This window comes from Schistocerca nitens, chromosome 2 (genome assembly GCF_023898315.1).
Source record: "Schistocerca nitens isolate TAMUIC-IGC-003100 chromosome 2, iqSchNite1.1, whole genome shotgun sequence".
NCBI classification, from domain to species: Eukaryota; Metazoa; Arthropoda; class Insecta; order Orthoptera; family Acrididae; genus Schistocerca; species Schistocerca nitens.
This window is the reverse complement of record NC_064615.1, coordinates 212,051,785-212,069,803: the sequence shown is the minus strand read 5'-3', so window position 1 is coordinate 212,069,803 and position 18,019 is coordinate 212,051,785. Positions and strand designations below refer to the sequence as shown.

The window sequence follows — 18,019 nt, the reverse complement described above, 5'->3', positions numbered from 1 at the left end:
GCTATCTGTATCACTGAGGCACGCAAACCTCCCCACCAACGGTGAGGTCCATGGTTTTTCCATAAACTTCACTAATCTGCCACAGAATTTTAAATACTTTTATATAAATAAATATACGTGAATATTTCACACCAACTAGAATTTTCAATTAATGTGCATTTTACACAAGCACAAGCAAACACAGACACAGATGAATGCTTCCATTCAAGGGCACCATGCCTGGAGGTGAGGGGGGGGGGGGGGGCTGCTTCTCCTCCCTCCCCCAGCTCCCAAGGAAAGAAAAAGATAATTATAGTGTTGTCAGGTGCTTTTCTTTCAAGAGAATGATTTAAAAGTTTGTATTATGTAGGTTTCTCACAGGGTCAGAACTGGAACTCTCTTATGGCTACTTAAAAGTCGCCAGTCTTCCAGGATATTAAAAATCCTCTATACCCCCAGGTCTAGGCCATGGTAAAGAACTGTATATGGGCACCCTTGCTTCCATTAAGGTGTCTGTGTGTAGTAAGTAGATGCAGGTGCTCAGCTTGCTGTCCTGGAACGTGCCTACAGTACTACAGCGACCATATTTGAAAAATTACTTACTAAAATGGAACATGCCTCACATATAATTTTATTACTAGATCTGCGTTGTTTACTAGTCATGGCTGGACAGACTGCACCAAAGTTATGTATCACGTATTACCTTCAAGCTGTTCAGTTTTTCATATAACATATAAAGAAAATTGTTCACAACAAGGATGTGTGCATATATAGATCAAAATAAATTATTTTGTCTAATCACTGTAGTCATTATTGAAAAATTCTCCAATTGAGTGTTATGGGTGCTGTGTAAAGTCCTGTGCACATTGCACTTCTTCAGGCAGTGCGTTGGACATTTTAAAGTGACCATTGTAAAACTATCTCCTGTTCCAGACACTCGACAGTCTGGTATTTCTTTGCTTCTCATGTTGCTGGCATCATAGTTAAGTATTTCTTGCCTCGCACTGAGTTTAATATATCCTTACAATCTGCAGAGTGTCCCCATAATAGGAGCCCACAATTAATGCTGCTATGAAATAGCACATAGCTCACTGCTATAAGGAACTGGTCATGTTAATACATCCCTTGGTCTCATCAGAAGGTGTATCATATGGGAGAGCTTGGAGCACACACACATATGGTGTGCTCTTTCATTGATAGTTTGCTGTCATCCTGGCATGCAACACTGCTGAGGCTACATATCAGATGGTGAATTTATTCTTTACTCTTTTCCATATTGTTTTTGCTAAACCACTTCTTGATGTTTGCAAAGAATACTTCTTTTGCTAGTAGAACTTGTGCAGCAGTATTTTCTCTAACAAAAAGGGTGGTGTCATCAGCAATCTGTAAAATGTTGTTACAGCCATAATTAAGAAACAGGATAGGTCCTGTGATGGATCCCTGGGGTATGTCAAGCTTCAGTTTTGACTCTTAAGTAGTTATCATGAAGCAGGCCTTTAGCTGGAAGATCTGAAGCTATCATCGTGCAGTCCCTGAACATTATGATAATGTATTTTAATTTATCTAGCTCAGGTGTATAACACATCTTCCCTTTGCTGGGTTTTTCTCTTCCTTGTGATTCGCCTCCTGGACTCTTCTTGGGAATTTGTGGGAACATGCTATCAAATTTCATTCTTAAGGTTTGGAACAGACTTTCATATGAGTCACTGGCTGTCATTCCTGCAAGTTTCTGCTGCCAGTTTCCTCCAGACAGTGCTCCTTTCAGTTCATTTAGTAATAATCCTCCTGATGAATATGTAACTTGAGTGCCATGTGCTTGGTTGCAATTTACTCTTGTTTAGTCACTTGTAAAGATACCTAACATTATGTCCGTAGCACTGAACATTTTTCATACTTTGTTATTGGTTGTTGATGTAAGAAGTTGAAACAGGAATAATTTTGCTCGCTGTATTTCTGAGTAATGAAATGTCTTCAACAGGTATGCAGGTGTGTGCTGCCCTGATGAGCTTCAAGTTTCATCGACAGAGTCAAGTGTGGCAAGTTCCTAATATGAGGATTGTTATTGACAATCCTTTTTCTAGATTTTTGTACAGTACATGAATACTTCATGCATAAAATAATATTTATATTTATACATGAAGTAGTTTGATATTGAGGTCAGTAAACTCTTCCCCACAGAGATGACATTCACACATTGGATGTTTACGTGACCAAGAATGTTTGTATATTGTCAGTGTGTTAAAAACCAATTGTAAAAAGTTGTAATGGGCATTACATATGCAATATATTTATTTTATTATGTAATTTTATTTCTGTTTACTAAGATACAGTTACCTATTTTGTTGTAGAAATGATAATCAGATTTCTAAAACAGAAATTTCCATGAACTGTGTATCTGGTTATTGCACACTGAATTATAGGATGCCATTGTTTCAAATATTATCTGTTGAATATTGATAGCTGGAACATAGATTTAGCCTGTAAAATATTGGTTTTACAAACACATGCTGTTCATTTACAAAGGTCTGGTGATCTGAGTCAATGTTTTACAAATAAATTTTTATATTCCTTACCAAGATGTTTCTTCCTTCCTATTACTAAATATCCAAATGTCCAATTAAATGTACTGCAAGCTTACATAATACATTGCTGTAATACTTCCAACAGACATTTGTGCTTACATAATAATAAACATACTACATGACATCTTGTAAATAAAGAGTTGTGTGTAAAAAATGTCAGTTGAGAGATTAATCAGTATAAGGCAGGAAAAGTGTAAAGATGTCTGTTAAAACAAAGATACTGAAGCTGTCGTAGGACAATTGTATCATCACTGAACATCAATTGACATATTTTATCACAAGGTGAAAGAAAAATGCTACAAAATTAATAAACATTCTATTATTACTTATTTGGAAGCATAAACACAATACACATTTATGAAAGCTGAAAGAGACTCTAAAGCATTGACCTTTATTTATCTTCTTATTCATCCAAGGATCACCTCAAAATGAAGTAGGGTTTGTCAAGGTAATATAGTATAAATCAATAGGTCAAAACATACAACACACATCATATGTACCCACTTTATGAAGATAGGAGAGGTAGTCTTCCATCATTTGCCCTTAGTGATCTAGGAAAACCATGGAAAACCCAAATCAGGATGGCCAGACACAACATCTCCATCCTTGGGATCATGAGCTCAGTGTCCTAAGAACTGCACTGCCTCTTGCAGTTAGACCCTATTGTATAATGTTCCTTGATTTACAAAGAATTTATTTCTGGTAACTTACAAAATAAGACATAGCTCCATTCTTCATCGTCGCACACACGGAGAACACCTACTGATGGCCCTTGGATTGTGAAGACACTGCTGTCCACGTTCTACCAACTCCCAACTCCATTCCTGCCATATTCAACTATGCTCCTCAGTTCATCTGAAAAACGGAGTCAGCAGATATTGCTGTTATGCAGTTTACATATTGATATACGATTTCCCTGTGACAGCAAGAAACCATGATCACATAGTGAAATGTGACAAGGTGGTGTAGTTATCTCATTCCATTAGTACCCACTGCTCTGTTCACTAAGTAATCTTTAACTGTGTAGTATGCATTTCTTATGAAGAATGTATTGGCTGTCTATGTATTTTAGTAATCTTTTTCATTTCTGTTGGCAGTTTATCATACAGTCTTATCCCCTGACATAAAATGTTGTTATGAGTTTTTAATTTGGGAAAACATAATTCCAAACTGGCACTTCTTTATGATTCTGTGTAGAACTGTTAGTGAAGTATTTATTAATGTTTCCATAGATTTGTAGACATACTCAGTACTCACTTGGCATAGTAATGATGCCCCCCCCCCCTTCGATCCCCATAAAAGAATCTCATAAGGTAGTAATTCAGTGTACATAGGTGTAGTACATCACCACAAGGTAAGGCACTGACTGGTCTGGTCCCAGTGCCTAGACACAGAGCTTATGTCTGTGAGTTGTACATGCATGAATTTTGTGTGTGTGTGTGTGTGTGTGTGGGGGGGGGGGGGGGGATGTACTGCACCTATGTACACTCAATTATTATCTATGAGATTCTTTTATGGGTATCGAAGGCATTAAAAAGAGACTGGAAGACAAGAATGGGGAGGAGATGATAGGGCAGAGGGGGTGGAACTGTTGGGTGGAGGGTGCGATGACGGTATGTTACCATAGGCTGAGTGTAGGTTAATTATGGGAACGAAGAATGTGTTATGGGGATGGCTCCCATCTGCACAGTTCAGAAAAGCTGGTTGTGGAGGGGAGGATACAGGTGGCTCAGTAGTGAGGCAGCCATTGAAATAAAGCATACTACATTCAGCTGCATGGTGGTCCATTTTGCTCTTGGCCACTGTAGACCACCCAGGTCTTTGCCATAGCTGGGCAGTAGTAGGCCACCCTGTGGCACAACATGCAACATTCAATAGCATCTGCTATTGAATTATGCTATCTAGCTTGCCAAAAAATAGTTAACTATTTCAGTAACAATGTTGGGTAATAATGCCTATTACTCTGAAAGTAAAGGACTGGAAAAGTTAGTAACTGATTTCCAGCAGTCACTATCTAGATACTTCAATTATTTATATATACTTTTGATCTACTTCAGCTGAAGGTTAGTAATTGGGTATATTTTCACATATGAACAATGATAATGAAGTATGCTGTTACTGGTTTTTGGAAATAGCACAGTTTTTAAGTAAACTAATCATACTTTTAAATCCAGTCACCCAAAAGAATTCAATGGATAATAAAGTTAGCTAAGCCCTGGATTAATATTAAAAATGTCTGGTGCACATGTCACATAAGTGAAGACCTTGATGATATTTGAAAAGGAAATAAAAATTGTTGGGGGGGGGGGGGGGGGGGGGGGGAAGGATGGTAGAAAAACATAACGGGGCAAAGAATCAACCTGCTTTGTTACAAACAGTACACTGTAAAGCGTAATCTCGTGCTGTTCAAAGACTATAATTCAACTTTGAGCTGGTGTATTTTATTTTTAATGAACTGTGCATACTGATGATTAACATATAATTCAGAACAAATTTCCCTGTGTGCTCTGCACTGAGTGTTCTTGCTCAGAAATCAAAAATGCTCTCATAGGTCATGAGTTGTGTGCGGATGTGCACTCATGCACACATGCGCCCTCCTCCCCCCCCCCCCCCCCCCCCCACACACACACACAAAAACAAAATCACACTTTAAGAAAATGACGCAATCATGTATATATAAAGTTGAAACTCACCTTTTGTTGTATTGTTTTGGTCAAGTTTGCACTGTTTCCTAAGTTAAGTTTTTCACATAGCTTTCATATGTTAATTTTCTCTGTTGTCTCTTAAGTAAAAATGATTTTGTGCTGGTAAACATAAATGTTTATTAGCTGACTGGTAGATAGCTGACGCTATACATTAATTAAACAATGGGAAATCCAGAATGGAATGTAACAATACGAGAGAAGGAAAGTTGCTACTCACCATACAGCGGAGATGCTGAGAAGTGATAGGCACAATAAAAAGATTCATACAATCATAGCTTTCAGCCATTAAGGCCTTTGTTAGCAGTAGACACACACATGCGCACACACACACACACACACACACACACACACACTTACTCACTCACACACAAGCACAACTTGCACACACATCCGCAGTCTCAGAGAGCTGAAACTACACTTAAACATTGTGTTACTTTCAGCGGAGTTGGCGAACAGTAGATTTTACATAGTGAGTTCCACTTGTGTGTAGTCACTAGTCATAAACATTTAAAGTGTCTTTTGCCTCAGAAGTGCTTGAGATCTTTGGAACACATCCAGTATCAAATGATCAATTACAATAATAATTTCAGATATAGGTGTTTAGAAAAATTCAGTGTAGGTGTGAAAATTAGTATAAATATTGATGTTTCTTCTAGATAAATCAAATGTTGTAGTATGAGTGATTAAATATGGAAATATGATTTTATGAGCTCTTGTGTCAGTAGTACATGTATTTAGACTAGCATATGAGATTTTTTGTGAGCTCATCAACATTACATTTTTATTATACATTTCTCAAACCTGTCGTGTTTCTCATTTTATTTAATTAATTTGACCATATCTAATTAAAAGTGGAGTTTTGAATGTGACATTGAGGCAACAGTTGCTTTGAATATCTTACTTATGATGCAATATAAGTCTTACTTATGTCAAATACTCTTCAGTCTAATACATTTGATAAAAAGTGAAAGTTTTACTGGAGTCTCAATCCCCTATCCTTCTAGAACAATACAAATTTCAGAGATGGTAAATAGTTTGTGTTATATTATATACTTTTAATTATAGGTTGCTTGAAAGTGGTTGTTGCTCTTATATATTGGTGGTTTTGAAGGTTAATTATGAGTTGTTGTTTGTAGTAGACTAGAATGAGTATCATTGTGCTAGCTGTTAGTTCATGTTGTTTTGTCACATAGTTTCAATCATGGTAAGAATTTTGGCTTGTCATTATATATCACTAATTGGAAAAGATCAATTCATCTGTTACATCAGTAAGTGCTTGTCATCATCTCAAATAGTATTGAAAATGTTGTTATTCTAGTTATGAATGTTAATCTTTAACTCATAGTGAAAACTTGTCAACTGTGGTGACCAGTACCAAGTTTGATAGGTTTTGCAGCTCAGTTACTGATTTGATTGTAAAACACAGGGCTCAATACCATGTGAAAAGTGTTACAATACCCCCTTATTCCACTATGGAAAGAATTCTAGCAATTTTTCCAGGGTTTCAGTTAAAACTGCTATAATTATTTTGATACCATATTTGATGTTGCACAAATTAGGTATATTCCTTTTTCCTAAATTTCTTTTGTGAATATGTGTAAAAAGTTTACTTAGGATAAAAATGACACAGCTATAATTTTGAAAATATAAAATGTAATGTTCAAATTGATGATTAGTTGAGAGAGAGGTATTGAAGGTTCAGCGAAACTTATGGAACTTCAAGTGACACTATTTTTGATGATGTGACTTTTGATATAAGGGCATTACAAAAGGTATTCCATACTGTCATTCTTGAAAATCTGACCTCCCTTCAGCACTGTTGGTTTCTCGGGGCTACAGTGGTGGAATTTTGATAATTGCTGGTGTCAGGTGGCTTCTTTCATCCTCTTCCTTCTTATTCCATTGGATTTGGATGGTGAATCCTCTTCAGGGGAGGACGATATCGCTGTAGCTAATGTACAACACAATATCCTATAATATTTTGTAACATTGGCTAAGTGTACTTTCTCAGTGTATGTTTATTTATTTGTTTATTTATTTATTTATTTATTTATCCATGGGGCCTTGTTGGTCCATAAAATGTACATAAGATGTTGGACATCATTTAATACAGTATTGTTTCTGTCATTTTAATATTGTTAACCTCTTATGGTTACACTACTTATTACTTGCACATTATTTGTATTTTTTCAGTGGTTACAATGTTAATATAGTTTCAGTGGGTACACTATTATTCATACTGGCACATTGTTATTTATCAAAATACTCTTTCAGACTGCAGAAGCAGTTATCAGCTAGGTATGTCTTTACTGCAGCTTTGAACCCTGCTATGTTGTTTATTAATTGTGTGTTACTTGGTAGTATCCTGAACATCTTTTTCCCATGGTGCCGAACTCCAGTTTGGCAGAGCTTAGTTTTTGTAAGCTGCATATGGGATTCATTTTTTGCCTTGTGTTGTGAATGTGTACATCTTCATTTTTGAGGAAGAGTGCGGATATTTTCAGTCACATACTGCTGTGGGAATACTTATGGTTTCATGTAAATGTAAGGCATGAAAGTGGGAGGATTTGCAGTTTTCTGAAGCATGACTTGCAAGATTTTCTGTGTTTGGCACTTTCTATGATTCTCCTGATTCTTTTTTGGATTCTAAGTAGCTTTATGGTGTTTGGAGAAGCTCCCCAGAAAATGACTCCATACGTCAGCATTGATTGGACACTTGCATAGTACACACTTTTTAGGCAGTCTTTACTACAGTTGCTTTCAAGGTTCCTCATCACATAGCAGGATGTGTTCAATTTTATGCTGATATTGTCAATACGAGTTCCCCACCTGACATTATTTTGGATCTACAGCCCAAGAAACTTTGTCAGGTTAACTATATTTTACAGCTTTATTTTACAACTGGATATTTATAGTTTCTGGAACCTTTTCCTTAACATTATGGAAGTTGATTGCACAGTTTTTCCTTCATTTATTATTAATTATTGTATGTGAACCATTCTGCTATGCTATCCATTGTCATTGTTATGTTTTCTTCTAGTAGGTTTCCTGATTCTTCAGAGACGAGAAAGCTTATGTTGTCAGCAAACTGATAAGCATTTTGACACTGTATTTCGTTTGTAGGTCATTTACATATAGGAGGAACAGCACTGGTCCCAGTACTGATCCTTGGGGAACACCATTCCATGTCTTGGTAATCTGAGTAATGGTCTGTGATTTTGTTGCAGTAAATATGTTGTATTTCCACTGTTTGTCCTGACCCAGTCATTAGGTGTGCCTCTGATGCCTAGTTGATTTAATTTCTATAGCAGTGTTTCATGATCTATAATATTGAATGCTTTTGACAAGTCAAGGCTTACACCAGTGATATAATTGCCACTGTCCACTTTCTGGTAAATTTAATTAGGTAATTAGGAGACAGCACTGTTGGTTAAGCAGTTCTTCCTAAATCCACATTGTGCTGTGCATAGGATTTGATATTCTTCCATAAAGCCTGTAGGTCTTTTGTGGAATTTATGAGAAGCCAGATAATAGGGCAATTGGCCTGTAATTGCTAACTTCTTCTGTGTTTCCTTTTTTTTGTAGATTGGTTTCAATTTTGCTATTTTTGGACAATAAGGGAAAGTTCCTGATACCAGTAAACTATTGCATAAACTTGGTAGTGGTTTTACAATGCGTTCAGTACATCTTTTTATTATTTTTTATCAGGCATACCATCTACTCCTGAGGACTGTTGCATTTTTAAGGTTTTTATGATGGTCAGGATTTCTTCTTCATTCATTGGGTATAGATAGAATGAGGCAGCAGAGCTGTTGATCTTAAGTGGTGATGCTGTTGTGGTTTGGTTACTTGGAGTAATCTTACTGATTAGTTGCACACTTACGTTTGTAAAATGGCTCTTGAAGTTATTAGCTACTTTCAATGTCTGTTATTTTCTCTCCATCTTGACATAGTATGATATTGGCATTTGTGGTAGTGACTACCTGTCTGTTGTCTTACAACTTTCCATGTGGCTTTGGTCTTGTTTCCAGCAGACTGAATGTATAGGTCATTTGCCTTCATTTTTGGTTCCTTGACAACTTTTTAAAGTATTGTCTTGTATTTTCTGTAATAAGCATGAAATTCATTGCCTAACTGCTGTATCTTTATATCATCATATAATTTTCTCTTTGTCTTTCTTGAGATCCTTATTCTAGTTGTTACCCAACATCTGTTTCTACTATTAGAGCTCAGTCTATGTTTCTTTATTGGGAATGCAGTTTCATAGTACTTGCTAAATATTTCCATAAATCTGTTGGACTTTCCACAAGTGCTTCCATGCTCATATATTGCTTTCCATGTTTCCTTAGCTAACAGTTGTCTGAAGGTGTCTCTATTCTGTTCGCTTGGGATTCATTCTTCTTTGACTAGATCTGTTGGCATTGTGGGTTTAGGTATTGGTATTGCATGAAAATGAACATACTGTCCATTATGGTCACTAAATTTTGTTTTTATGGTTCCAGCTTGGAAGTCTTTTTTTCTGCATTTATGAATATTTGGTCAATAGTGATACACAAGTTTTCGTAATTCTAGTGGGAGAGTTTATAGTGGCCTGTAAATTATACATTGAAAGAATGGTTATGAGATTTTGTTTTACATTTGAGTTTTTCTGGAAATTTATGCTGAAGTCACCATGTACTATTAGATTTTTCTTGTTAGCTTTTAGTTTGCCGGGTGCACTGTCTAGTTTCCATAGGAAAATGTGAGTCCTCGTCTGGGCCTCTGTATAAGCTATTTATTATTTTTAGTGATGTTATTTCTACAGCTGAAATTTCAAAGTCTTTCTATTTTCCCAATACCTCTAAGGATTTTAAGCAGTGATGTTCAGTGTTACTTCTAATAAAAATGCATATCCCACCATCTGCAGAGTGTGTCCTACAAAATGATAAGAATAATGTTAATCCTGGTAATTTTGTGACTGCTAACGTATTACTACTCAACCAATGTTCACTTAAACATATAACAGAAGCTTCCTTGAGATCATCTGACAAGAGTATTTCGAATTTGTTGATTTTATTCAGAAAATATTGAACATTCTGATAAGAGCATGCTATTTGTACTTATGTTAAGTTCAGGCATATGTACGAGGGCCATTCAGAAAGTAACCTCCGGTTGATTTAAAAAAATACACCAAGTTAAATAAAAATATTTTAATATATACATCTTACAACTACATCTTTGCACTATTTTTCTACATAGTCTCCATAGCGATTGAGGCACTTATCGTATCTCTTCACAAGCTTTGAAATTCCTTCTGCATAAAAATCACCCGCTTGTGCCTGGAGCCAGCCTGTGACCGCATCTTTGAGCTCTTCGTCGTCATCAAACCGCTGTGACCCGAGCCATTTCTTCAAATGCATGAAGAGGTGATAATCACTTGGCGCCAGGTCTGGGCTGTAAGGTGGATGGTTGATAATGTCCCACTTGAAGGACTCAAGAAGGGCCGTTGTTCTGCGAGCAGAGTGAGGACGGGCGTTATCGTGCAAAAAAACGATACTTGAAGTCAGCATACCACGGCGTTTGTTCTGTATAGCCCGTCGTAACTTTTTTATTGTTTCACAGTACACGTCTTGATTAATGGTTGTACCACATTCCATGAATTCAACCAACAACACCCCTTTGGCATCCCAAAACACCGTTGCCATCAGTTTTCTGGCAGAAAAATCTTGCGAGGCTTTTCTTGGTTTGGTAGGCGAATTTGAATGTGCCCACATCTTTGATTGTTCTTTTGTCTCAGGGTTCACGTACTTAGTCCAGGTTTCGTCACCGGTCACGATTCTGTTTAACAATGGTTCTCCTTCGTCCTCATAACGTGACAGAAAGTCTAATGCAGAGGCCATTCTTTGAGTTTTGTGGTGGTCGGTAAGAATTTTGGGCACCCATCGTGCACAGAACTTACGGTAACCCAATCTTGCTGTCACTATCTCGTACAAGAGAGTCTTAGAAATCTGTGGAAAACCAGTAGACAACTCCGACATTGAGAAACGTCGATTTTCACGAACTTTTGCATCAACTGTCTGAACGAGTTCGTCAGTCACCAATGATGGTCTACCACTCCTCTCTTCATCATGAACGTTTTCTCGTCCACTTTTAAATAAACGTACCCATTCACGGACAACTCCTTCACTCATAACTCTTGGTCCGTACACGGCACAAAGCTCACGATGAATAGCTGCTGCAGAATATCCTTTGGCTGTAAAAAACCTTATGACAGCACGCACTTCACATTTGGTGGGGTTTTCTATTGCAGCACACATTTCAAACTGCCACAAAAACTAAACTAGCGCAGGTACGACGTTCACTCGACCACGGCTTGATGCCGACTGACCTGTTGAGTGCGTGAACGCACAGATGGCGTCGCTACTCCCCCCACAACCCGCACTGTGACCAATCGGAGGTTACTTTCTGAACAGCCCTCGTAATTGACCACTTACCTTCTTTTTCACTCGTGCGCTTTCACCACTGGTGTCTGCTTGATCTTCTTTTTTGGGGCGGAGGCCATAAAAAATCCTTGATCCTTGTTGGTGGCAATCTTTCAGGGCTGTTTTGTTTTCTAACACTGGATGTCTTTTTTCCTGTAGCTGTGGTTGTATTTTTTTACATTTTTGTTTTGTTCCCTGTAGGTGTCTTTTTCCTGTGTTTCTTCATAGCTGCACAAGTTTCATCAAAAACAATTCCTAAATTACATTTTTCAGGTTTGCTCAAACAGTTGCTTAATATGGTTTGTGTAGAGACTGGTTCTATAACAACTGGTTTTCTTACAGTGAGGTCAACATTCTGTATTAATTTTGCTAGCATTTTACGAATGAGTGATCTCCCAACATTGTTATAATGCTGTTCATGTTTCATAAACAGTTCTCTTGATATGGGAAGTTCGAAGAATGTCACACTATGGTAGGCCTATCATATTTTTTTTTTCAAACTGTCTGTTTATTTTTTCAAGCACCAAAATTATGACAGAGTTATCATGCAGGTTGTATCTGTGTGGTATGCTAGTAACTACAATGTTGAGTAACTACAATATTGGGCATTTCGAGTGCATGTAGTGTAGGTTTTAAGTACTGTGTAGCATGTTTACCCTCATTCTGGCAAACATAATTGCTACCCCCATAATTGTGGTGATATCATTCTTAGATAACTCGTTTAGTGAGTCACCAGATTTTATTATCTCAGTCAAAGGTGCATTTAGTTTTGTTATTCCTGTAGCCATAAGTTTATTCTTTGGCTGCCAGTTTCTTCTTCATATAATACACTGTAAATTTTTCCTGTCACAACTGTTGATGATATATTGTCTGTGTTAAATTAGTTTGCTTACAACTAATTTTTTTTGCGGGCCTATTAAGCTTTGTTTTTCTTCAGTTGTGTTTACATTTTCTTTTTCTTGTTCAACACACACACCTCTGTTGTTACTAAGCATATTTATTGTTAATAGTCTTAGCTTATCTTTTAGTCACAAGGTATGGTTTACTAGCATTTCTATGACGAATTGTCCAGTACTTAAATCATAAGGTTTTAACAACTTGGCTATGTGCATGCACTGTTCACTGTCATAGTAACATGAATTTTTTGTATTGAGCCACTGGATGCAGAAAGAATGAATCCACAGATGGGTTTCAGCACAAATTCAGAAACCTTTTATCATAGTTCACCACATACATGGCAAGACACACCCGTGTTTTTGTTCTTAGGATGGGAGCCTGTACAATGAGCACCTCGATGTGACATGATATTTAAGCTGTTATTTAAACTTAAAGGCAATGTTGTTATCACTAACTATGAGCCACTGGAACTTAGATTAGATAGCTGTATGCACTACAGTTTTTATTGAACACTGTCTTATTCACTACAAATCAAAGGTTAATTAGCAGCCACGTTATGGCATGTCTAATACATTAGCCATCTTGTCTTTTTTAGTGTTTATTGTTTTATTTGAGGGCCCATATTTCTTCTGTTATGTTTGCTTGTCTTCCTTTGTGTGTGTGTGTGTGTGTGTGTGTGTGTGTGTGTGTGTGTGTGTGTGAGCGAGAGATATTACAAATTACCAGGGTAAGCCACTGATAATCATATGTGACTAACTATGTTTCCACTTACCAGATATCAGCAAAGAAATTTGATCTTATCAACGTATAAAACTGTTAAAACCCATTATCGTTTATTTTCCCCAGTATTAACTGATTATTTAAACTTCTCAAAAATGCAATTATTATTCAGTACAAACTATTGTACACATGTCATCTGTGAACAGACTTCGATATGAATGACATTCTATGATCCGTCGACATGGTTTGTAACTTGGGTTTATGTTACTGTTGCTGAAGAGTATTTGTACTGAGCTGTGGAGCAGAGAAGTAATTTTGTAACTGTGTTGATGACCAGATGTAGGAAGGCAACACAGTACCTTGTTTCCATCACACCAATTATAATGAAGAGATATGAGAAATTTATCTGTGATTACTCAGGAGTGAGGGAATATACATGATGGTGATTTCCATTGTTTCATTTGAAGAAATTTCATTTTCTAACTGATTACATTATTTTGAGAACATGAAAGGACTGTATTATTGACCATTTTATTGGACAAATGAACTACACCAGAATTCTGAGACCAAGAAGTATATTAATACATTGCTCTTAAACAATTTCAAGAAACAGACATCCTCTCAATGAAATCATACCCCATTTTCATTTTTATTTTCAGGACAATGAGCAACATAAACTATTGCAGCAAAAAACTTACGATGAGCATTATTTTTCACTATTGATTTTTCCAAATAGACAGTTTTAATACAATAGATTTAGCACCTATGTCCTGCAATTTCTTTAAATAAATTCTATGTCTTGTTCTAGCAGAGAGAATTGGGATTATTCTTTTAATATGACATTTGTTCAGCAATATTTTAATTAAATGGCAGGACTGGCTGGCTTTAGAAGCTACAGAACCCAGCCATGGATACAATATTTGATCTGTTCAGCCCAGAAGTGACTGACAGATTGTGATTTTACACAAAACTAAAGAGATTTCTGTGATCAGATTTCTTAGGTGAGAAATAAAATTTTGAAGATGGGGATTACAGTCTCCTTCAAAGTGACTTATTAGTTTTGTAGTGCATTACTTATTGGTTTTGTAGGGCATTTTGTAGATTTGTGAACATGTTATTAATAAAGTGTAACTGGTTAACCTTTTTTGATGCTAGTCAATTGTCAGGATGAGCATTACTGCAAAGGGCATTTGATTGTAACACATTATGTCAGGGTGAAAAACACTAAATAAATTACTTTTTCTCTCTTAACAACATGTGGGCAGGGTGGGTTCTTCCTTGGCTCGGGTATGAGGTAGAATGAAACAGCATTTTTACATAAGATAACTTTTATTGAAGATTTGTACAATGGTTTCCTTACTGGATTGTTCTGGCTGGGAGAGTGGCAGCTGTGTCGTTTGCAAAGCCTTCTGCTGCGGCAGCGGCAGTGTCTGACTACGCCTGGCGGTGTGTATCTTGTGTCGCTGTTTCGCCCAGTTGACTGGAGACGCGCATCGCGAGGTGGCCCATTTAATTATTGAGAACGAAGTCGTGAATCAGATGATGACACCTTGAATGTGGCGTCCCAGTGTTTCTCTTCTCTAAGCGGCTGCGTGTGTCATTGTTGTGCATTGGCCAGTGGAGCAGCGTGGCGGGGGAAGGCCAGAGTCCCGGACTCGAACAATGGATTCCAGTTTACCAGTCTTCGGCTGTCAGATCTTCATCACCAGCTCACAGGTGACTGCTGATGGAGGCTGTCTCTTTCCCGTCCTCAAGAGTCACCCGGGTACGTAAAAATCAGTCTTCAAATACCTTCTAACTTCTGTCTCCTGGCGGCGAGGCTGCTGCTTGATATTCCATTACAGTGCCAGACTTGGTGCTTCTGTGTATGATGTAGTTCCTGTATGACGGTCTTCAGCACCGAAACTGAACTGAAAACTACTGTCGCACCCACTGCGTCTGGGGTATTTATTTACTTCAGTTCACTGGAGGTGAATGACTTCACGGTCATTGCCTCTCCTGTCACATTGAAAAGCTTCTCGAAGAATCTTCTTAACATTGGTCATTGGCTCTTGGAATGTAGGTGAGGTCCTTTGATCACATGTGACAATTGAGAGACACGTGAGCCGGTCGGGCGATGCCCTGATGGCTGAATCAACAGCGTCCGCTTATGTGGGGAGGGCAATGGCTTCTCATGAATGTGCTGACTTGACAGTCATTGCCTCTTCTGCTCTGCCCACTGTTTGCCAGTGTGTAACTCTTCTAAACTAAACTAAGTTTTTCATTTATTTTCTAATTTCTACTTCACTTCACATTGATTTCACTAATTTATTTACCTATCTTAAGTACCACTCAACAAAAGTCAAGTGTAAAACTTAGTCTTTTATCCATTAATAGCATGCATCAGTACCTTCCTTCCAAAGGTAAAACTGGAACTGTAAGAAAATATTAAACAAATATGGATGGAATTATAACAATTCAGTTGGTACACCTGTTATTTAACTGTGCACTCGAGAGAAGTTATATTTAAAAATTAAGGTCTTCTTAAACAATTATAATTTATTTCAAATGTACAATTTCAGGGAATACAGTTTGGTGTCCATTTTACAACAAAACTCAATAAATTATTAACACTTTTGTGATGCATCTCTCCAAAAATATACACAACCACCAGCTGTGATCTTAAACAGAAAAAATAAAAGTAAAAAAATGATCAATTGTCATGTGTTAGTGATTGTGTGCAAGATGTGGGTAACACTATTTATACTGAACTGGGTATATTTAAAAGCTCAAAAAATAACAGTCCAGATTACTGAATCTATTTTACATCTGCCCATCACTGTGTCCAAAATTTTGCAGTAGATTCTTACATGGTTAATTTTCAGATTTACTGCAGCTTAATGCATAGAATGCTTAGTTACTTGTTCACCCATGTCATGAATGACTCTTTCCATATTCTTTAAAAACCACCACATTTGGTTTTCAGTATTTCTTGGAATTCATTAGTTTTCATCGTGAATTAATTTACAGTAGGCCTATCTCAAATAAGCTGTCAATCTGAAGGAAAATATTTGTGAAAGTGTGTAGAACAAAACTGACTTGCACCACGATTTCAAATCTGCAAGCAGCAGCAGAGGCTGCTTCATACCACTTACGTGGACCTGTAATCTTGTTGAAAAGTGAAACCAGTTGACTGAGATATAAGATTTTCATTACACTGTATGCAGAATTTCACTATGTAGCAACTTTGGCCAGTTGTTTCTTCGCTTGCTCACCCAGAAACTAGCTTCTTTTTGTTGACTTGGAAAAAGAGTAGCAAGACTACTCGAAGTGAGAGAAAATGTTCTGCATTTTTTAAATCTTTGACATTACATGCAATAACACTAAATTTGATTGACAAATGAAACAGTGAATGGACATTCAATAGAAAAAGTGAATAACATCCTTGATTGCAATCCATTCAAATGAGTGGCCAAACTACAGCTCCATAGCAGCTCTGGGCATGTATTTTAAAAATCTTCCATTGACTTGACCAACAACTGTGACATAGTGAAGTACTGAGGGGGTATACAAGAAATTACATAGAACAGAAACTACATCCAGAATTAATGAGACAAAAAATTCGATTCACTTACAATGAAGGGCACCCATACATATTGTAGGCGCCCCCGGTGGTCCCGGTCGCCTACGGTGGACTGGAGGCCGAGTGGTGACCTCTCCAGTTGTCAGGATGCTAGGAAATGACTGTGGATGTGTCAGAAATGCCAAAGAAACATTATCAATTCATGACACCTTTATTCCTGCTGAGTACAATGTGGCCCGCGTAACACAGGCTGGCTGAGCTTGGTGATATCATTGACCTTCCCCGAGTCCCTGCTGATTCAGAGCAATGACACCAGCTCCGGGCCACACCAGTCTTGCTAGCACAGCGTCATGTGCTGTGACGTAGCGTGGAATGCCCTTACTTCGGGCGCGTGTGGCTGGCGGCACCCGGCTGGCTTGTCGGCTCAGTGGCGGACAGCACGCCGCTGCGCGTAGGGGGCTTCGGGTTGGAGTCCTGTCGCTGTTGGCATGAGAAGCATTCTCGTAGTGCGGAGTGTACTCTATCCCACTCAATCTTCTTCCCTGCTCCTCCTGGTCGCTCGTCCACGATGGACGGGCGGAACAGGCTGCAATCCCCCAGCGTCGTCGGCTCACCCGATTGTGACGGCGGATGCACAGGGCCTAGGCCACGCATGATCTCGACGAAGGCTCACTGATGTGGTCAGCATTGGCGGCGAGCGAGTCTGCCACGGTGTCTGCTAATCCTGGGTTGATGATTGACAGTGGCAGCAGAGAGGACCAGAGCTGGTACTGTCCCCTCACGTCTGCTGCTGCATGGGCCGCCCTTACTGCAACATCTCCTTAATAAAGATTAACATGTCGATCACAGAGTTGAGCACTACACAGCGTCCCAGTACACATCTAACTGCAAGTCTAACTGTGAGTGCCTTGTTGCTATCAAAGCTGGCGTATTTAAAGGAAGCATGAGTGACATCCTGATGTCATGCTCGTTTGTAATGAACGCATTCGTTCCACTTATACTGCTGACTTATCTCTCGTACTCGCCCCTTAGGTGTTCTTGTGACAGAGTTACGTGTTGTTACGGCAGAAGTTGTGAAATGCAGTACAGCTGACGCTATACCTCTGTCTTACA

General features: G+C 38.1%; 1 protein-coding gene across 1 annotated transcript in view; it reads left to right on the top strand.

Moving 5' to 3' along the window:
• The window catches only part of LOC126234930 (inter-alpha-trypsin inhibitor heavy chain H4-like), a 194,105-nt gene extending 191,578 nt beyond the window's left edge, over positions 1-2,527 (top strand). Inside the window, exon 17 of the mRNA XM_049943670.1 lies at positions 1,958-2,527. Within this exon, the coding sequence (XP_049799627.1) occupies positions 1,958-2,027 (70 nt within the window). The 3' untranslated portion in view covers positions 2,028-2,527. The remainder of the gene's footprint in view (positions 1-1,957) is intronic.
• Positions 2,528-18,019: the final 15,492 nt, after the last annotated feature.